Source organism: Centroberyx affinis, unplaced genomic scaffold (assembly GCF_046629955.1).
Source record: "Centroberyx affinis isolate AG114_WGS23_722 - 3 ecotype Tasmania unplaced genomic scaffold, CSIRO-AGI_Caff_v1 ptg002084l_1, whole genome shotgun sequence".
Taxonomy (NCBI): domain Eukaryota; kingdom Metazoa; phylum Chordata; class Actinopteri; order Beryciformes; family Berycidae; genus Centroberyx; species Centroberyx affinis.
The window spans coordinates 129,479-151,901 of record NW_027280411.1 but is presented as its reverse complement, the minus strand read 5'-3'; the positions used below and the strand labels follow the sequence as shown (position 1 = coordinate 151,901).

Here is a 22,423-nt window from a genome sequence, read left to right as displayed (position 1 = left end):
ATATTGACACACAATATTTGTCAAATAAAAATAACCTGTATGTGTATATTTTTTGTGGAAAACTTGCAAAGGAAGCAGATCTTGACACTGGGAAAACAAATATCCGTGTTTAAATGTATACATAAATCACTCTGCAGCTACCTGAAAGCTACAGTAGCTTAGTGAAAAATATGTTTTTTCTGTGCATTGTGGCCTTCTCAGGTCCCCCCTAGTTATCAAAGCTCTTCCTGTTTTCAGTATTTTGCAAACTCAGTGACAATGCAGAACGAAGGTACCTCAGATTCCTTTAATAATTGGAAAAAGGTGCAGTACTCCTTCTGAACCACCAGAGGGAGGCATCTGCTTAACAAATATATCTCACTCCTTCATTCTACCTCCCTTGTTTAACAGTGGAAACATGGATAGACCCTTGAGAGTGGGGAGATGGACAGAAATAGGATATCACTGATTTAGAAATTGTTTCCATATTCAGTTTGATTGTTCTAAGAGGTTATAAACTAATTTGTTGGGTGTGTGTGTGTGCATGTGTCTATTATGTGTGTTATGTACGCATGTGTTTATTTTGCTGTGTACGACGTTCCCAGTCACCACACCATCTGCCCTGAAGCCTTTGCACCAAAAAAAGAGAAAATGGGTCAGGCAAATCAAATCACTAAGTGAATTTCAACTTTAGTGTGAAGACGTTGAACTAAACCAGAGGTGGTTCAATGACATGAAGTCCTGTGACACACTGACTTGTCATGGCCAAATCATCCGCTAACTAACCACCGCTCAGGGTTGTTTATATTTCAGTGCTTCAGCATTATGAAATCAGCTCCAGTGTGTGTGTGTGTGTGGGAGAGAGAGAGAGAGAGAGAGAGAGAGAGAGAGAGAGAGAGAGAAAGAGAGAGTACTTGGCTCATTATTAAATATCAGAGTTCAGCTTTAGGTCCAATCAAAACAGCCTCAGGGAAACATCAGCTTAACCAAAGTCATGAGACCACATTCACTCACACACATGCACATGTGCACACACACACACACACACACACACACACACACACACACAGAGCTACACCGCTATATGGATGAATGATGAATGTATGTGGGCTCTCAGGTTTGTTTATACTAGAACAGGGAATGGATCTTTATGAAAATTTCTGTTAGATTTCTCAGTTCTTATCTTGACGATCCTTCAAGCCTTGGATTACAATTCAAGTATCCAGCACTGATCTATTGGTAATGTCCATAGTATTTAGTTCAAAAAACACACACACACAAATAGGTTACACATAACACACACACAGTGCGGTGCAAGTTGAGGACAAAACGTCCTGTGCCTTTCCCCCTCTGTAAACGAAGGCTTCCTTATGTTTCAGAGACCACTGGGGATATATTTTTCTGCTCCCTGCGTTTTCCTCTCTTCCCTTTTGTAGGACACTGCGGGAGGTTGGTTCGGGTTTCTCTGATGTGTGTGTAGGTGTGTGTGTGTGTGTGTGTGTGTGAGAGGGAGAGAGAGGGAGGGAGAGAGATGTCGTTCTTACAGTCTCTCCATTTTGGGATCAGGGCAGGAAGTGGGCTCAACAGAGGAAACATGACCTCCTCCCCTTCTCCTCTCTCCCTCCTCCCTCACTCTATCACTTACTTTTTCTTGTATTCTCTCTTCCTCCCTTTGTCTGTCCCTCCCCCACTCTGTGCCTACCCATTCACAGGGTCACTTCTCTCTCCCTCTCTCTCTCTCTCTCGCTCCCAGGGATACAACTCCCTCAGGCTCTCACTTAAGAGAGTCAAAGTGTGTGTATTTGTGTGTAAGAGACCTTAAATTACAGTCCACTCACCGCCTATGTAAATAAATCTATGTTAACCAACGATTGTCAAAACAACGCTAAAACTAGGCCTAGCTGTTCCCTGGTTCCCTCCCGCTCTCTTGAGGCTCCCAGTCTGTTTTGTATCAGAAACCCTCTGATAAAAAGCCAGAGGAATGGTCAGACTCCTCTGGGTGAAGGGGAATATCACTGGATCTCAGCTTTGCTCTCATGCCCATCGGTCTGATGGCTCTAGCTGATGAGCTTCATATTACATTCGGCGGTCTGAGCCTACGGTTAGCCTCCAGGCTGTACATCAGTATGACATTACTAATCATGAGTTTCAGCCCTGTGGTTTCCAGCTTTGCAAGGAGGTTTCTGGTGTTCATAAATACTGATTAGACCGCCCTAGGATAAGTAGTAAGCTGTAGTATTTTCCTTAAAATATGAACTTTTCACGCCTCTGCTATGCCTTCTTAAAGGCCAACCTTTTTTTTTAACTCCTCTGCTCGATTCTCTGCCATCTTTCACCTCCACCTTTCTATCTCCAACTCAGAAAGTCTTGACCCCTTGCTTTATCATATACACACTTGCATACACACACACACACACACACAGAAAATAAAGAAGCAGCTTGTCAGCAAACGGCAGTGTATTTCACCACAGAGCACAGAGCAATTGGGAAACAAACAAAAGCAGAAGACCAAAACGAACGTGAGTGAGATCCTATATGGAGCTCCTTCACTCTTCATCCTCTGATTTCATCCAGCTTTCCTTCAAGCCCATATTTCAAAGTCTGCTTAGTTTGTTTATTTTGTTTCATTGCCTTTCTTTTTTTTTTTCAGAAGTTTTTCTTGCTGGTCATTTTCGCTCAGAGACATCCAGTGCAATGACGACGCTTAGAAAAACTCATGCGACTTATGGAAAACGTATAGGTTAGTTGACAAATATTACAGCAACGTTACAGTTACAGTGACACTGTTAGGGATAGTGGTGTTTGTGACGCAAGGTTTCCGTGTTACACACAGTGTCAGTCAAACACTTACAGTCTTCTATATACAGGAAATATTAACACGCACAAAGGACCATATGTCAGTATGCACACGCGCAAACACACTTTACACACACAGACAAAATACACAGTTTAATACAGTATTATAATAAGGCGTGTGGAAGTGCTTATCATTAACCTTATTCCCACGGCCAAATTTGAACTTGCGTCACACTCAGTCTACCAGGGAGACCAAGTACAGCCCAGCAGTGTCCTATGGAGGTTGGGAATCGGACAAACATTTCTCATTTCACAGATTCCCCACTAAAAAGCGTATTAGAAAGGAAAGGATCTCAAGAATCAGGATGAATATTAAGGCTTCCCTATTTTTCTTGTTCAGTCTGGTTCGTTTCTGTCACCTGCCACTGTTTTCCTGCGCCGTGCCAATCTTCCAGGTAGACTTCCCGCCCTGAGTGAAGTTCAAAATGGCCGCCGTGGGAATAAGGTCAGTTGCAGTTCAACCCTGTCATTCCCTGCTGTTCCCTTCTCCCTATGCCTTCACTTTTATAGGTCAAAAGAACAGGAACAAGCAATGTAGCTAAACCCCAAAGCCCTCTTGTAAATGACATGTTTACAGTATGCCTCAGCTTAAGGGTACTACTGTCTATCTGTTGGGAATGTGGTGGGGGGGCAGTAGTACGCTGAGGGGCAGAGCAGGGAGACGAATGACACAGGGATACAGATGAACCATGGTTCATTCAGGACCAGGAGCTGTGAGTTTGTGTGTGCGTGTCTGTGTGTGTTTCTTTAGCCCTCGAAGAGTCTCTAATTCGTCAGTCCACTGTTTCCGCTGGTAACGGAGGAGAGGAACAATCTCTCCATTGTACTGGAGAGCTGGAGGTGGAGGAGGAGAGGAGAGGAGAGGAGGAGGGCGGGCGGGCGGAGGCATAAGACTTTGCTATCTGCAGCTGTTCATCTCTCCTGTGATGGCGGGAGCCGGAGAAGGCGGAAGAATAACAGCGAGCAGGGGAGGAGAGGTAAAGATAGGGAGGGGAGCAGAGAGGCAGAGAGAAGAGATGAAGCAGAAGAGAACAGGGAGCGAAAGAAAGAGAGATTCATCCCCCTTTCCTCTGTACAAGTTCACTGACAGGAACACTTGTGTAACCTTATCACATAACACAGCATATGACCGCCCCGAGCCCCCGCCCCCCTCCCTCTGTCACGTGTATTAACACACAGTTTTCTGAGGCTCATTTCTACATCTTTCTTTCTTCCTTTCTTCCCTCTCTCTATCCTTCCTGCGTCATCATAACCCAGCTTGACCCAGCCGTACCTCAAGAGGCAGTGTGAATTGGTTTAGTGACACGGTTGTCATTAGTCATGGAATCATCCAAGAGAAAAACACTTTCAGTGCTCAGGTCATGTAGTGGGTGCTTTTCTCTTAACATGTGTTTTTTTGTTTTTTTGTTGTTGTTTGTTATGAAGGTGAGAAGGTACTTGAGAGAAAGAGCGGACGACTCTCTTTCCAGCATACACACATTTATATTTATACAGGTTAAACTCTGGGTCGGGGTGAGATGACCTTTCCCCTCTGACCCTAGCAGTGTTCCACAGGGAGCTGATGTGAACTTCATGGCTCCACAGGTTCAGAGTTCAGAGGTCAGTCAGTCGGACCGCTCCACAGGTCAGTGTGAATATGTGCTCGTGTGTCAGAACCACGCAGGAACCAGGCCTTTCTCCGCAGTTCACGGCCGGGTTCACAGTTCACAGTCAGAAGAAGCCGGAGAAGCTGCGGCGGCGTCCACGTCCACGTCGGGGTCACTGCAGCATGATGTCTTTGAGGTTCTCCTGCAGGATGGTGTCCTTGACGGCGTGGAAGACGAAGCGGATATTTTCGGTGTCCACCGCGGTGGTGAAGTGGTGGAACAGCGGCTTCCCCCGGTTACGTCTCTTGCGGCTGAACGACTGCACCAGGAATGCCTGGAAGGACCGGAGGAGGGACAGTGAGAGCCTTTGTGTGTGTGTGTGTGTGTGTGTGTGTGTGTGTGTGTGTGTTCATGCGTACGTGTTTGTGGGTGGGCGGGTGGGTGAAAGCATACTGGGTTCAAATGTGTGTAAAATAAGTAGAACATCAAACACTGTTCAAAACAACTTGCTACAGAAATGAGCTGGAACAAGAACTGAAACCTAACTGATACTGCTGATGACAGCTATAAACCCGTGTGTGTGTGTGTGTTTGTGTGTGTGTGTGTGTGTGTTTGTGTTACCTGCACGTCCTCTAGCCTGCGCGGGTCTCCTCTGAACTCCGGGAAGTTCTTGCGGATGTCTGCCGTGCGAATCTTTTCCACCAGCAGGTCTGTTTTGTTGAGGAAGAGGATGATGGATACGTTGAGGAAGAGCTTGTTGTTGACGATCGTCTCAAAGATATTCATACTCTCAACCAGCCGGTTTGTCCTGCGGTCCTCCATCAAGACCTGGAATCACACACACACACACACACACATTTTATCCTTTGGTTTCCAGCAGGTTTTATCGACGCATCAGCTAAATTCAGCCGTTGTCATATGACTGTTGAAGTAAACCATTCAGACATCAGAACAGTCTGTATCAGTGTAATCGCTGCCATGGTTGAGGGAACAATCCAGTTTGCTCAACCAAATTCTAGCCACAAAGACGGCTTTGTGCAAACCTAAAATGCTGCGTCTACCTGATTTGGTTTATAGTCCATTTCTTAAGCCCAAAACACAAGAGAGTAACATAATTAATTACATCACACTGTGGGACTAAGTTCAGTGGACATCTCAACATCAAAGTTACATGATTTCAGGGTGTCAGTGTGTGTGCGTTTGTGCTTGCATGTGTTACTGTGTGTACCTGGTCGTACTCAGACGATGACACCATGAAGAGTATGGATGTGATTCCGTCAAAACACTGGAACCACTTCTGCCTCTGGGACCTCTGTCCTCCAACGTCCACCATCTTGAAAGGAATCTTCTTGATGATGAAGTCGTGCTCCACGATTCCCTTAGTGGCCTTCCTGGCAAACAAGATGTCCTGCCTGCTCGGGATGTAGTTCTGACAGAGGGGGGAGGACATGTTTTTTATAACAAGTTTGAAGAAGTACAGAAATGTAGTGTTTATTGCAGATTTTACTAGTCACGCGACTCACCAGCTGACCGATGCGGTCCAAGTTGTCCAGGAAGTATTTGACCGACTCACTCTGCAGAGACAAAGAGAAGATTTCCATTACAGCCACATAATGGTGCTGAGTCATCCTGTGACACATTGACTAGACTTACGTCAGCCCAAATAATCAAATTATAGCCCTTACTCTGATTATTACAATAATTTCATTAAATTGTTTACATGCGTAGTAAAAACATTGCTTCATTATAATTCCCATTTCATGGAAGCATACTGCGGTTATTGATTTAATACATCAATCACTTCCTCCCAAACCACAGCAAGGGAGATAAATCTTTAATGTCATCAATCACAATCCTATCAGTCCCATCATATTTCTATTGCTGGTACGCAATTTTACCATTTTAATAACGTCTACCTCATGCTGAGACTCAAGAAGCATGGAGGCTGGATGTAAACAAATACTGCAGCTGTGAACATGAACAACATAAGATACTGAAGGTACGCTGGGAAAGTACTGCAACTTGTTAAACTACTCTGATGGACAGGCTTACTCAAATTATGTGCATGTACAGTATGTGCAAGCATCCCTAAAAATAATCAATAACCAATAGTGCAGTATGCCAAAGTGTATTATTGGATTAAGAACAGAAGCAATTTAAGTAAATAATGAGATTATAGTGTTTACATGACCCATGTTTTTATTGGCGTAGTCTCGCTGTAGTCTGTGTCATTATTAACATAATCAGAAACAGACATGACTTTATAACCAGTGTACACAACAGCTTCTCCGGAATCTGGAATACAAATATCAACAAAGGTGCAGCCAGACCATAAAGCATACAAAACAGTTTTGGGTTAAAATATTTAGTTTTCTAATAGTCAAATCAAGCTTAAAAAAGTATTTCAAAGATCCTGCTTTACACTTATGATTCCTGACAATAGTTTTTACATGAATCTCTTCATTTTTCTCTCTCTTAGACACACACACACACACACACACACACACATTCAACAGGAAACAGCTGTGTGTGTGAAAACTGAGCGGGGAGAGACATGGGGGAGGGAGGGATTAGTGAAACAGACAGAACAGAGTTACAAAGTCATTTCGCCTCTCCCATCACTCACACGCACACACACACACACACACACACACACACACACACACACACACACACACACACACACCAAAAAATTCCAATCGCATGCAACTTGATGTAACACCGTTCCTCTTTCATACCATGCTGACAAGATCTTTCCTCAAAGTTTGCAAATTTTTGGTTTCTGTCATGTTGACCAACTAGAATCAGCAAACTCTTCAGGGGGCTGTAAAACCCATCGCTGTCGGCCCTGACATGTCGTGTAACAACCAGGAAACACGACCCCTGTACGGGTGAGACGTGACCCTGTGACCCCCACGGCTGACCTGCAGTGTCACAGCAGTAGGAAACAAAGCCGGGGACTCTCATTGGTCCAGACAGCCATGGCCAAAGGGAGGGGCTGGTGGAGGGAAAGGCAGCGAGAGGGGAATTCCCAGAGATGCAGAGATATGCAAACACAGACACAGACACACACGTGCACATACACACTCTCAGACACACATACACACACACACACACACACACACACACACACACACTCACACAAAGATTATTGCCACTGGAGCTTAACTGCCATAAACAGAAATGAAATAGCCTGATCACTGATGCTGTGAAAGCATCAAACTAAATATCAAAGTAAATTCATTTTATTAGCCCACAGCTGAGATTTTAGGACCTCGTGAATGCAGAGCTATAGCTGCTCACTAAAACAGGAAAATATAGCTGTGTGTATGTGTGTGTGTGTGTGAGTGAGTGTATGTATGTGTGTGTGCGTGTGTGTGTGTGTGTGTGTGTGTGAGTAAGGCAGGAGGAATGTCTCCATTCATGGTGTGTATGGGCAGATTAGGGGCTTTATTACAACTAGGCCTGAACAGGCTTGCATTCTGTGGTGTGTGTGTGTGTGTGTGTGTGTGTGTGTGCAGGTATATGTGTGTTACTTGCAGTGTGTGTGGGAATGGGTGTGCCAGTATTATTTGGTCAACGCGAGCCTTTCTCTGAGCATTTCACATATTCCCTATAATCTTACATTTGTATACAAACTCAGTGTGAATATGATGTGTGTCATTCATACAACTATTTATATGTTACATATTATCTATGAGTGTGATTAATAATTCTGTTATTCTTTGATGCTATATCAGTCTTTAAACCAACAGAAAAAACATATTACAAAAACAAAACATATAGCTTATAACTTATTCTCCAACCCAAATATTGACATCATTATTTCAATATCCGTATTGTTTCTGACAGACTGAGGCCAACTGCCTCTTTGGTTGTTATGGGAACACAGTGGCTTTTGGGAGTGTTTGGACCAAGTAGCTTGAAGGAGATCCAAACCTCACACACACACACACACACACACACACACACACACAGGATGCTGGCACAGAACACGCTAAAGACAGTGAAATATAATACCCTAACCCAGAGAAAGAGATAGAGGGAGAAAGATTTATCCGCTCTGTGTAAGCGATTATACATAATGTTATATACATGCAGCCCACATTAAACGAGTGAAGTCAGCTTCTCAGTGACACAGGAGCAGAGGGCCTTCCAAGTTACAATCTTATACAGTCAACCGTTTGGAGTGGTTTGGTCTGTGTTTGTGTGTGTGTGTGTGTGTGTGTGTGTGTATTCCAGTATTTATAGCCCCTTTGAGTCTACGCCGGGCTTCCAAGTTAACCCTTAAGACTCTCACAGAGCCTAAACATACCCTCATATACTTCCTATATTCAGACTGTCTCAACTAATGCAGACAATAGTCGCAGTTTACGGTCAAAGTAGAATATATAGCCTTGTTTTTGCCATAGTGAATGAGGTTTTGGTGTTTACAGCCTATGTCAAATAGTGTGTGATCTGGGTGTGGTGGGAACACGGAGAAGCTTGCGAGTAAACAAAACAAAATCGTTGCATGTACTTGCTTTGTGTTTGTTTTTCTCTCATTATCTCTACTCCTTCACTCCGTTTTCTCTCTCCGCCTCCCCATCCCCCCTGCTCTCTCTCCTCTCCACTCCCTTTCTTCCTCTCATCTCTCTCTCTCTCTCTCCCTCTCTCTCTCTCTCTCTCTCCCCCTCTCACTGCCTTTGGCCCCGCTCCAGCCTTGCCTGGGAAAAGCTGACTGTGGTATCCCCGGAAAACTTCTCAGAGAGAGGAGGGAGAGAGAGAGAGAGAAAGAGAGAGGGAGAGAAAGTGTGTGTGTGTGTGTGTGTGTGTGTGTGGGGGGGGGTCTAACTCAGCACATTTATATTCCACAACTTTGTTTGTCTTACTGTTCAGCCGGAGTGATGTCTGCTGGCCTGTGCAGCTGTAGCATACTAGCTTTATCATATGGGGACTCCAGATAAGACAAGCCAGACATCTCTCTCACACACACACACACACTGACACACACACACACACACACACACACACACACACACACATGTTAAGTGCGAGACAGACGGAAGTGACACCTGTCTGACTCCAGATTATCACTGACGACTCTATAACGAGGTAAAAGGTCAAAAACAGTTTGAATCGCAGCAGCTCTGAACAGTCAGTATAACTGCTGGATCATTGAAGTTTATTATTACTAATAAACTTCAAATAAACTAGCTATAAAAAACTACCACTGCCAATAAACAAAGAGCACTAACAGTAAGAACAGTCGGTGATGCCAAAGCTCTGACACATTCACTTCCTCTGCTAGTGCGCTACGCTGAAGAAATCAGTGCTGTTCAACTCACCTACACTCTAAAATAGATGGTTCTTCATGGGTTAAATGGCACTTAATGGAACCATTACTATTTCAAGAACTACTTTAACATCTGACTGGCTCCTCACAGCCATTTGTAGGAACATTAGCAGATCCATGCAGAACCAAGTGGTTCTCCAGTGGTTCTGTCATTCACAAATGGTTCTATATACCGCAGAACCTGGATTTATAGAGAGCTACAATTTGTTTGGTTCTATTCACAGAGCAGGGAAAAAGATGAACTGAGACGCCTGGAACAAAAACATGCTGTAGAAGTGACTAGAGGTGGTTTACCAACGCCTGCGAGACAACTGCCAGGTAATCTACAAGCCCTGTGTTACACTTTGTGGATGTGGCTATATTTAATATGAAACCATTCAGCGCTTAATTAATAGTGTTCTTTAAAGCTACACTAAGCAAGATTTTGATGTAAAAATACAACTGTCTTAAATCACAAAGTGGGGCTGAAACAGAGAAGAGCGTTCCATCCCCCCTAATTGAGCGTCTCTATTTTCCGGAATCAAATTCTGGGGTAGGGTACAGTCACTGACAGGAAATCGTCTCCATGCAAAGGAAGTGGTGAATCAGAACTCAAGAGTGAAAGTGAAAACTGGCTCCTAAACGAGTGAGCAGTCTAGACAAAGCTAGACTCACTGGCTAAACGCTCTTCACCACCTCCACCCCCACCAGCCACTAGCAAGAAGGAATTAGGAAATAGGAAGAAGTTGCCAAGTGCAGCTTTAATGATGCACTGTGATATTTTCATGAAAAAATATTGTCTTATTTTCCATTTTAAGTAATGTGATTGGGCTTAAGAAGAGAAAATCCACTCTTCATGGATGACCAGTAGCATGAAATCTTCTCAGTGCACAGGAAGTGATGTGTTAGAACCCATTAGGTAAAAAATGAAAGAAATTACACCGCAATTCTGGATTGGGTTTGGTGCAGTGCAGCATGGCAGACTTCACCGTCTCCACTTTCAGCCATCCAGAAAAAATAATTAGAACTTGGGAAATTCTCCAAGCAAAAGAGGAGAGTGATAAGTGGCATGGCAAAACAAGAATAGATATCACTGCTGCCTTTACTAAATGGAAAGACCTCAAGGAGCAGCAAGGAATCAGAACCTGATGCAGAGATGGCTTTTTTTTAATGGACAGGTAAAAAAAGGAAAAAAGGTAAAAAAAATTATCTGATATTAGCCAGTTATTTATTCTGAAATTTTGATCGTTGTCAATTATTATTAGCAGTATGAATAGTGACTGTGGCATCAGTTCAGTTACCATCCAGACAACTATTTCTGGAGATCTTTAATGCCACTGATGTGAAGGGGAAGGATTTATGGGAATTGGAGGCAAAAACCATAGCCGTTACTCACGGCTGCAGGTGCTACCAAACTTACACAGTGCAGCTTTATATTAAACAAACGTTCACAAATGTTTGTTAAAGAAATTGCAATTTAAGGCTGGTGTGATGCAGAAAATGAGATTTAACAATTGCACAGTATACATTATTACACTGTGGAAAGCTGTGGGGAATAACAAATGGTTCTTTATGGCACTGTAATGATTCCATATAAAACGGTTAATGACCGTTGGCCTGCCTCAACAAAGGTCTTAAATTGTCATAAGGAGGGGGGGGGACTAGTTAAAGAACTTGGCACAATCATCAATCTATTTGTCCCTTCACCCCCCCACCCCCCACCCATTGCCTCAGCTCCTCTGTGTCGTACGACTCACCAGTTGGAACTCGGAGCGGCGTGCGTACGCCTGCTGAATGCCGGCGTCGGCCCAGAGCGCGCCCAGTGCCATGACGTACAGCTGGAACTCACTGGGCTCCACCCCCGAGGCGCCAACACGCCCCTCCCACGACATCACCAGCATGCCCTGCTTCTCGTTCTCACAGCTCTGCCAGCCGATGCCCAGCTTGTCCCTGGCATCCACCAGCACTCGCATGCCCTGCAGGAACATACAGGATGTATTAAGTTAGGCAGTTAATCCAATGTAGTTGTCTCAGTACTTATGCAAAGCTGAATTGGGGGAGATTGGGAGACATAACAACTGCCACATCTCTGACATTTTTCTATGAGGACAAACAGAATCAATGTTGTCAGTTTTTACTATTGTCTCCATATCTTTTCATCACAATTTTTAACTTCAGCGACTCATTTCTCATGACTGCCTCAATACTTTTGCTGCTGACAGTATGTACTCTACATACACAAACACAAATACTCCCTAAAAAGACGAAAAAACTGCACATGTGTCTTCAAGGAAATAAATAAGCATATAAGTCTAGCTTGAACACAGCGACACCATATCACCGCTGTTTACAAGTGATGGTTTAACAGTGCAACACACATGTCTGACACACACCATGTAAAGTTATATGCTTTCTCTCTGCTTGTCTCTCACACACAAACACATGCATGTGTGTCTGCTGGTGGTTTTCTGAAGAGAACCATGTGGACTGATCTGTATGGGAGGTCGCCTCCGGCATGATCAAACTAACCGACACACACACACACACACACACAACTCCAGTTAATGCATTATATCTGTTTCTCCTCCTCCCCCTCCCATCTGTCTTCTTGTAATGGATAACTTTTTATCTGTTCCCTTGTCATCCATTCCTCTGAAACGTTTCTTAATGTGTGTGAGGCCGATACAGGAGTCAGCAATACACTTCTTTATCTGTTCAGCAATATGTGTGAACAGATGAGGAAGTGTTTTTGTGGCATGTGAGGAGACGTGTGTGTGTGTGGCGTGTGTCTGTCATGAGGCATGACCACCTAATTATTCTTTTGCACTATTGATACGTGTGTATCTATGTGTGTGTGTGTTTATATGTGTGTGTGTGTGTGTGTGTGTGTGTAGCCTGACTGGGAAGCCCCTGTATGACTAAGTGGTGTGGTGTGCTTTTAAGTCTGGTCCCTCATGGAAGAGCTTTTTCTCAGACTGGATGCTGGTCTGTCTTGAGTGAAAACAAAGATTAGTGTGTTTGTTTTTGGGAATGAGAAAGGGAGATGATCTAAATAACTGAGCACATCCCAGTATTTGGTTTGTGCGTAACACACAGACACATACAGTATAACCTTATCTCTCTCTCTCTCCCACACACACACACACACACACACACAAAGTATTGGAGGACAGTGAATACTATGGTTGTGAGCGAGCCTTGAGTCAGATCCACTCATAATTCTCATTTACGCAATCATCTCTGTTTGTCTGTCTACTGTATGAGCCAACCTGCCAACACACCTTATCTGTCTGTGTGCTTGTGGCATTCCCATCTATCTTCTTGTCTGTAAACTCGTCTGTCTCTCTTCCTGTATGCTTGTATGTTTGTACGGCTGTCTGTCTTTCTGTTGGTCAGCCAGCCCGTCCGTCTGTCTGCTGCTGTCTGACCATAAACTTCTGTCTGTACGACTGTTTCTAAGCCCATAAGTGTAGCCAACAGATATCAGCCAGAGCCACTGCTACATAGGGCTGGGCGATATGGTTGAAATCAATATCATGATAATCATAAGGATTTTTCTCGATATCAATATATATCACGATATGGTTCATGTATGCAAAATCACGTTAAATAATCAAATTAATGTTCATCTCATTGAACCAAATGGTAATGTTAGGTGTGATGTTAAACAAAACAGAAATATTCAAATAATATTCCCACCATACTTCATTTTATGAGAGTTTTTAAGTAAAATTTGCTTGTCATCATCAATTTAGACAGCAGAAATGTGTCACGATATTAAAATGTCTTCATATCATCACGATATGATTCCACTGAAAGACGATAAACGATAATATTTAATTATCGCCCAGCCCTACTGCTACATAGGCGGGATATCGTTCAAAGCTGAATGGGGTGATTTAGTATTTGTCTTGTGTGTCAGTGGCCCTCGCTATTTGACCATGAAGGTCTAGAAAAACATGACAAACTGAAGTCTGAGCTGGAGCAGTAAGCAGTAGCAATCAATGGCACAGGCAGTGGAGGCAGTCGCCTAGAGCGGCAGCTGGCTGGGGGCGGCAGAGCGCTGTTTAATGTATTATTATATCATTAATTTCAAAGTAGTTCCCTTCCTGCACTCGTGCCGTGCGCCCCATCAACTGTGCCGCCCTCCTCCTGCCTGCCTGCCTTCTGCGCCCGCAGGAACGCTCAGCCGACTCGAGGGATGAAGGAGGGGTATGAGTCAAAAAGCACCACACCGTACAGGTTATATCAAAGGTGGGCAAAACACACCATGCAAACAGGTAACAAAATGCGTCTTTCCCCTTCCCTGTAACATGCAAAAATATACTGAAGGAATATTACCCTGGCTCATAAAAAGCTGCAAATGTGCACCAGACATTAAAGTTGTTGAAATAGTGTACTTGGATTGTACATGACCCTTGACTGACACTTTTTGATTTGATGTTCTCTCCCTATCATGTAAAAACTGTAGAAAAAAACGACTGCAGCAGCAGGAGCAGGACCGCACCTCAGCTCCACCTTTTCTTGACATTTACCTCTCTAAACCTACCTGCCCCATGCACCCGTCTGCTCCCTCCCTCCCTCTTTGTTCTCTCTCTCCTCTCACTCTCTCTCACAGGGTTCCCATGGGTGGTCCCTCGTGCCCAGGAGCTACGGCCTTCGCCAACGCCTTCCTCAAAAACACGCAGCCAACACTGTTCAGACGTGTTCAGACTTTGCCATCATAATCGCATCACATGTTAATAAACTATGTACCAACACACATGAACTTTTGGCCTCAGTGACTTCTGTAAATTGTGCACTAACGTTGAATGTAATAATTCTTCGCCATTTTCACATCCATTGTTTTTCACATTTGCAGTGAGGTTGTATTGTTTACTACCACTTTACTTCACCTCTATATTTGCTGGGAAGAAATAGTGCTTTTATGTTATTTCACAAGATAGAATGTTCTCAGGCTAACGAATAATGATAGGGGTGGGTCCAGGGATCACAGGCATGTAGTGTCATGATAATTGGCCTATTTCTTCTTTTATTTATATGTACTTGTGGTGACATGTGGCAGTATCTTTTATTGCAGTCAGGTAGGGTTGGCTCAAGGGATTATAGGCATGTAATGTCATGATCTCGCCTTGGGCTCCAAATAGGCCAGGACTGCCATTGTATCCTGGTATTAGTGTGGGTAAGGCATTATATTGACTTGACTGAAAAATTGGAGGCTAGTATCGTCTGTACCGGGGCTTTGTGGCACTCGGGGCGGATGCACTCATCCCTCAGGAAGAGTTTGGTATTGTTAGCTTGGTGAAGGAGGCCCAGCCATGAGAGCAACACAAGGACACCAACTTCAGGATAGTGGACAGGATAAAAATATGTATGTCAACTAAGCAGTAGGCTATTTGAGTAAGTGGGTGACACTCTGTGTGTATGTGTGTGTGTGTGTGTGTGTGTGTGTGTGTCCCCTGCAGCCTTTTGTAAAGAAACACTCAATTTTCCTACCTTATCTGTCAAGCGAAAACCTCTCCAAAATGTCAACTTTTCAGGAGTCAAGAATATCAGCTTTGTTTTTAGCCTCACCGCCATGCATAGTTGAGTTTTATCCAATGGTTTCATAAGCTCAAGCATCAAAGACATTTCTCAACCAACAGAGGAGAGAGTGATCCTTCAAGTTCAGCTACAAAAATGAAAATCCCCCCAAAAAAGTTACGAGGTTTTCACATGAGAGCAGCTGTCCAAAATCTGACAGTTTAGAAACTAGGAAAGGGAAAAGTCTAAGCTGTAAAGGGTTTGCCTGCAGGCCCCCAGACTATATTAATTTCCCACCACCAACCTCATCCTTACCTTTATTACATTCTCATAGATAGTGTCCCGGAAATCCAGAAGTGCTTTCTGATCAAACTCTTTCCCGTTAATGATGCGCATCTGTTTGAGGAATGTGGACTTTCCGCTCTCCCCGGCCCCGAGCAAGAGGATCTTCACCAGCCGGCGGACGGCTCTCCTCTCCCGGGCGAGCATGGCGTCTATCTCCCGGCTCCTCCGCCGCGCCTCCCGCTCCTGCGCCGCGTCCCTCTCCCGGCTCCTCTCCTTGCTGCCGCCCGGGTCTCGGCTGGCCTCGGCCGGGAGCAGGCAGCGGCTCAGGGTGCGGACCACTCCCGACATGGCGAGTCGTCGAAAAGTTAACCAAAACTTCAGTGGATAAAAATCATTATAGGACGCGACCTCTTATCATAGACATATGATGAAAATAATCCAATCCAATTACATCCACTTTAGATAAGAATGGGTAAGTTTAGATTCACCGGGTGAATCCGTTATCTAGCAGCGCGCTCCGTGCTCATCTTTAACCGGGAGACAACCCGTGTCCATCTTGGTTAGACTGCGCCGATCACGTCCGTTTAACAAAAATCACATTGAATGGGAAAGAAAGAAACAAAGCCACCAATTTAAGTGTATCTAAAGTCTTGCAACTCGAATAGTTGAAATGTTTAGGCCCGTCCCGTCCAGAAAGTAGGTTTAAAGTGTGTGAAGGCCCTTCCATCCAAAGCAAAACAATTGAAAAGGCAAACCAAAGGCTGGGGGGACTGAGAGAGTGGGACAGCCTATCTAGACTATCTAAACACAGCCTGTGGTTTGTGAACTTGAGCAGCAGAATGGGAGCAGCTCCTCCGGGCGGCAGTGGGACGGTTCAGGTTCAGACTGAGAGGGGCTCCGGTGCTGTACCGGGGCTCACCGTCAGGGGGCGCCAACACACCGCAGAGAGCGAGAGCGAGCGAGAGCAGGCCAAACTGGGGCTCCCTCCAGGGGTCCTTGAAGGGGTTCCAGGGGGTCCCAGCGAAATGAGGAATAGTTTAATTTCACTGACTAGCTCAATGAGAGAAGGTATACAAATTATATTTTCATCATGCTGCCCTACAAAGGCTAACAGCAGTAAGTAACCTACATTTTGTGTTTTTAAAGGTCGAAGGTCATGGTTTAGATTTCGTATCAAAAAATAAATACACCCATTGATCCTATACCTTCCATCTCTGTAGGAACCATACATTTTTGTGATATAAGATAAACAATAACTCATTTTTCTCAGTTTCTCAGTTTTTTTTTGCTTTTGTGGGGCAGCATGCTTTCACTGTTGTTACTTCCCCACCTGCAGTATAGCAAGCTAAGGTAATTCTGTACAAAGTCATATCCAACAACACAAATCTTCTTATAAGGTTCAGACAGAATGTTATCAAATGAGAGTCACTGGTCTAATGTGCGTCTGTTTGTGGGTCCTTGATGTAACAAAGTGAGGGAAGTGCTGGTGCAGGTTGTTGAAGCAGGCCTTCCACCAAAGGTCAGGACTGAGGCCGTGACCCTGGGTTCATTCCTCCAGGATGCTGGATCCACTGCTGAGCCCTTTTGACGTGACGTGGCAGCAGTTCATTGAAGCATCTGTGATGGGACGTGCCCCCTTGAAAACAGTGACATACCTGCACTCACACATTCAACCCTGTAACATTTAGATCATGTGGGTAATGAACAGTGCTGCCTGTTGGATGGTCCTGTAGATTAATGACAACGTAGCCTGATGTCCAGTGTTGTCACCATTTGTGGGTTAGTGCATCATTCTTTTAACATCTGAATTGGGCTTCTGTGTGGATAGTCACCTTGGAATATGTCACTAAGTGTTACATTCCATCCTGTATATTGGTAAATTATTTATTCTTTTCTCTTTTTCATTTATTTGTTCACATTTTTATGCACATTTTTATTTATCTTGTAAAGCATTTTGTGCTGTTTTGATAAGTGCTCTATAAAGGTTATTATTATTCAAAGGTTTTTATTTACTTCCTCTCTAAAATATATATATATCAATTATTTGGGATTCTTTTGCATCTTAATGCCAAAACCGGTGATCTTTCAGTCAGGCTACAGTTTGAAATGAGTATTCATTTTTCTGTGAATTCTGTCAAAAAGAACATTTTGAGCTGACCTAGGAGTTGTAATGACCCACTTTTCTATGCCATGGAAAAGTTATTTTTGACTTCAAATTGGCTGACTGAAGAGAAAAGTTGAGCAGGAGCAAATTACATCATTTAAATCCATGGTGTAGGCCTGTATCTATGAAGAGGCTCCTCGAAACATTAGACCTGACTGAGAAGAGAAGAGAAGAGAAGAGAAGAGACGAAAAAAGAAGAGAAGAGTATTCTGTCACAAAGAAGAAAAAGGTTAAAACTGATTGAAAGTCCACATTTCTCCCCAAGCCAGTCCACAAATCACTGTTTCCTTTCATCATCCCAGCTGAGAGTGAGGATCAGCTCCTTACTTTCTCTCCTTCCCAGTCAACCAGCCAAACTAGTCCAAGCTGTAGGATCCAATTCCTGTCCAACCCAGGCAACCTCTCAGGGAAACTTTAGCCTCTCACTCAGCCAAGGCAACAAGAGACGCTGACAGCCGACCTGCCAGGGAGACAGCAGCTTCTCCCTGGATAATCAGCCAGAGAGAAGCCAGCAGGATCCAGGCTGTTTCAGGGCCAGGTTCACTACCAGAACTCACCAGGACTTCAGACCTCGAGAGTCCAAACAGACTTCTTCTTTCTACCCACCAACTGGCTGCTGTTATCAAGATGATTATTGTGAGCCAATGAAGGTGGACCCAGAAGTCAGCCAATTGGATGAAGCAGAGGACATGGAAGTGGACGGCTGTATGAGTGAGAGCTAACTGGACTGGACCCACCAGAGAGAAACCATTTGGATGGTTGGTGGGAGGTGGAGGACACGAAGGTCGAGTAGTAATGACAAATCAGCATGTCAGCCCCTTCAAGTTCCCTAAAAGCCTTTATTCAAAGGACTCCCATGGACAGACAGAAATATAAAGGTCTGAAACCAATAAGGCACGTCCAAGAAATATGCTAAATTGTTGCTAAAGCCAGCAAAGCAGTTGTAATCACGTTTGCAGATTATTCAGTCATTGAATATCAATATTCAGAAGTGCGATGAATTCTTTAAGTTGAATGTTCTCAAAATGAAGCCCATATGGTACAGTCCAACCAAACCTGCCAAATGAATCAATTGGTGGAAAACTGTAAATATCTGGGAAACTGTTCAAACTTTGTTTTGAGACAGACAAACACAGATGCTAAGTGTAAGAAGGTCCAGCAAGTGTTGTGTTTTTCCAACACAAAATAAACACAATGTGTGTGGTGGAACGATGTCCTTGTCTTATCTGAGTTTTTGTTAACCTGTTCTAACCTTTTGTAACTCTGGTTTGGCAGCTTAAGCTTAAGCAATAAAAACAGATTGGGGGAGCTTAGTGAAAATAGTCAATAAGGTCGCTGGTGTGAGCCAGGCGCAGCTAACTGAAAACTTTAAGAGGCAAGTGGTGAGAAAGGTCAATGCCATCCTTGACTGTCCTAGTTTGAGCTCTGGGCCTAAACTCAAGAGTAAAGAAAAACAAGGATTCATATATCCCACTGCAATTAGATTGCATGCTACATAAAAAAATTTATGTAGTGTCCAGTGACCTTTATTGCACTCTACTGAGCTATTGACTCTGGTCTCTGTACGGTATATCTTGCAGTGATTTGTTTGTGCTGTGCTTTATTGTGTTATCATTGTGTTTATTATGTGTTACTGAAAGCCCTGTCTGCAAAGCAGATATCCCTTATGAGACAATAAAGTTTAAACTCAATTCAATTCAATTCAGTCATGATAAACTCTATTGCAGAGATTTTCAATCATGTGCCATCATGATCCAAAAGTCTGCAGGTTTTTATTCCAACCAATTACAGCTCACTACCCCCATGACCCTGGATAGGAAAACAGTATGTGGGAGACAATGAATGAATGAGCCAGCACTTCTCTAGTTCATGAAGATGCACCGTGTAGCATTTACAGCACAGACTTATTAGAGAGTATTCCATTACTTTGGAGTAAAATGATATTGGTGGAATTTGCACATGTGACAGTGGCACATGTGAACATAAAAAGGTTCAGGTTTATCCTAATAAACCCTCTGGCTGTGTGTAAATGAAAAGGCTGAAGCAAATGGTGGTCTGAGCAAATATTCTTGCCTTGTGGAGCGATGGCTCGCTTTTTAGGAAGCTTAGCTGGTTTGCTTGACAGGCATGTCATCTGGCTACGTTCAACTTTAGACACACCGCTGCAAGTCGTCCTTGGCCACAGAGCCCAGAGAGCCCAGAGTGCTGTCTAAATGCACTGGGAGGGCAATATTCTGAAAATACTGTAAATCATGAAAAGAAACAGTCTGGTTGGGTGCCAAATTTGGCCCACTCTCTGGTGCTCAGATTGTCAACTTCTCGGGTATTTGGACGGTTTGAGGAAAGAAAAGATGTCAAACCATGAAGCTGTCAACTATCCTGCACTGGCTGAATAAAACTGTAAAACTCGTCAAATTTGAAGTACCAACCTATTCAATTGAATATGGAACTAACTGACCCTTTTTCTCTCTCCTAAATGTGACCAAATGTCCCCAGGCTCTTTACAGACCAATTTTACATCAGAAAAAGTGTGTTCAAGATAAACATTTTGATTCAGTAATCAGAAATTCAAATGAAATGGATTAACCCCCATTATGTAATTTTAAACCTTTGAATTCAAAGATCCAAATTATATGAAAAACAAACCAAAACATCCACAATGTGCCTGTTGTTGTCAGGTCACAAATGATGCTACACTGCAGTTCTAACTTTCTTAGGACAGAGGGCACTGCTAGATTAGATTTGAATAAATACAGTAGCTGCTGCCTTTCCTTGAAATTCTCACTTTTTTTAGTGTCTCCATTAAAACAGAGGAAGAAGAGAGAGAAACACTGAATGAGATCAGTGGGCAGAAAGCAAGGCATAAGTGACGAACCAAGAAGATGCTGTGCCTGTCATGCCGGGAACATCATGTTATTGACTGATTAAGGGAGTTTAGCACTGGGGAGAAAAGAGAACACACACACACACACACACACACACACACGCACACACACACACATAAAAACAAGTTATTCATTTACAGTGGCTCTCTAATTTCAGAACCCACCATAATATTAACAACAGTAATTTATGTGAACCAGTAGAGTGTGTGCACATAAATGATGTGTGTGTGAGGCAGACAGAGAGCAAGAGACAGACATGAGCGCAAGATTAAAATTCATCTAGTATACCACACTAACACACACAACACACTCTTCTCGTGTAATTAGCCTAAAAGCCTTTTCATCAGGCTTGGAACAACACACACACACACATACACACACACACACATACACACACACACACACACACACACACACACACACACACACACACACACACACACACACACTAATGGACACTACCGGAATCTGCTTGTACCCCACTAATTTTTCCACATTCACCTTTTAACACTACTGGAAAAGGCAACTGTCTGATGGCATCATTGCCTCAGTGTGTGTGTTTGTGTTTGCGTGAGTTATTTATATGCTAATGAATCTGGAAGGGCATGTTGAGTGGTGGGAGAGAGTGTGTGTGTGTGTATGCACCGTGTGCGAGTGTGTGTGTGTGTGTGAGGGAGGCAAGAGTCACTACAGCCAGATCACAGATGGTACAGGAGAACCTTGAAGATGCATGTTGTGTTTCTGATAAAAGTCACAACAACCCGCCCTATCTCTATCCGGAACTGTTTACCCCTCTTCCCTGTTATTCCCACTTTAGTATGATGAAATATTATTATTCAGGCACTCCGTCTGCATGCCTGTCTGACTTGAGATATCTTGGCACAAAACACACCTTTTGTACCTGACTGAAATGACTAATGCAACTGTTCGCAAAGACTGACAGGCCCACACTGCAGTCGGCACGACATGCTTCTTTTCTTTCCTCGCTAGTTCTTTCTGGGGTGGAGGAGTCGCTGTTGCCGTTAGATGTTGATGTCGGATGAGACGCAGGGGGCCAAGGAGCAGACAACGTACAGTATTTGCAGCGTTGTGTGTTTGAATCCGACTCATAACCGCTGTTGCGTGTCAACCACATCTCTCCTGGCATTCTGCAAAGTGTATCGTCTGTTATACAGTAGGAGAATGATGTGATATGAAAATAATGTTTAACAAAGGGGAGAGGCATAGGCATGTGTTATGGACAATTGCTGATTGCTGATGATCACAGCACTGCCAATGTTTTTGATGTTTGTTGATATTATAATTAATGAGCCAAGCGACTAAACTAAAACTTGAATAGAGTAGTTTTCTAGGGTGTCAGCAGGAGCCGGTCCATTGATTGCTCACAGTGGAGCCAAGGCTTTGGCTGGCTCCTTGCATTAATACAGTTGAACACTGTATTTCAACACCTCACCACCAGCCAGCTTTCCCCTGTCTGGTTTCCAACATTTTCCATTTTACACTTCAGGCATTTAGCTGACACTCATATCCAGAGTGACTTAGAATGAGTGCAATAGCAGAATAAGCTTCAATTCTTATATCTCCACAATAACAAGCAACCAGAAATCATGAGTGCAATATCAAGGCCTTAGTCATACAATAATCCTGTGGCCCTGGAACAATCATGAGGGTGAAGTGCTAAGGATATAAATAGAAGAAGAGCTAAGCATGGAAAGGATTTAATAGGTAGGCAGAGTGAGTAGAAATGGGATATGATTCAGTGGGCAGAAGGTGATGTCAGGTCCTTCTTGAAAAATGAATTTCCAGTCTATGATGGAAAACGGGGAGTCGC

At 43.7% G+C, this 22,423-nt stretch overlaps 1 protein-coding gene across 2 annotated transcripts; it reads right to left on the bottom strand.

Annotated features, from left to right (window-relative positions):
* Nucleotides 1-2,424: 2,424 nt before the first annotated feature.
* On the bottom strand, nt 2,425-16,340 carry LOC139654402 (guanine nucleotide-binding protein subunit alpha-12-like). 2 transcript variants are annotated; one of them, XM_071531460.1, is made up of 6 exons: nt 15,574-16,340; nt 11,493-11,711; nt 5,945-5,995; nt 5,650-5,850; nt 5,043-5,249; nt 2,425-4,755 (listed from the first exon to the last, which is right to left on the bottom strand). In XM_071531460.1, exons 1-6 carry the CDS (start codon nt 15,889-15,891, stop codon nt 4,594-4,596), a joined length of 1,158 nt encoding a protein of 385 aa, XP_071387561.1. In that variant the 5' UTR covers nt 15,892-16,340; the 3' UTR covers nt 2,425-4,593. The 2 variants fall into 2 exon arrangements, with proteins under 2 accessions (XP_071387561.1, XP_071387562.1); XM_071531461.1 differs by lacking the exon at nt 5,945-5,995.
* Between the last annotated feature and the right edge of the window lie 6,083 nt (nt 16,341-22,423).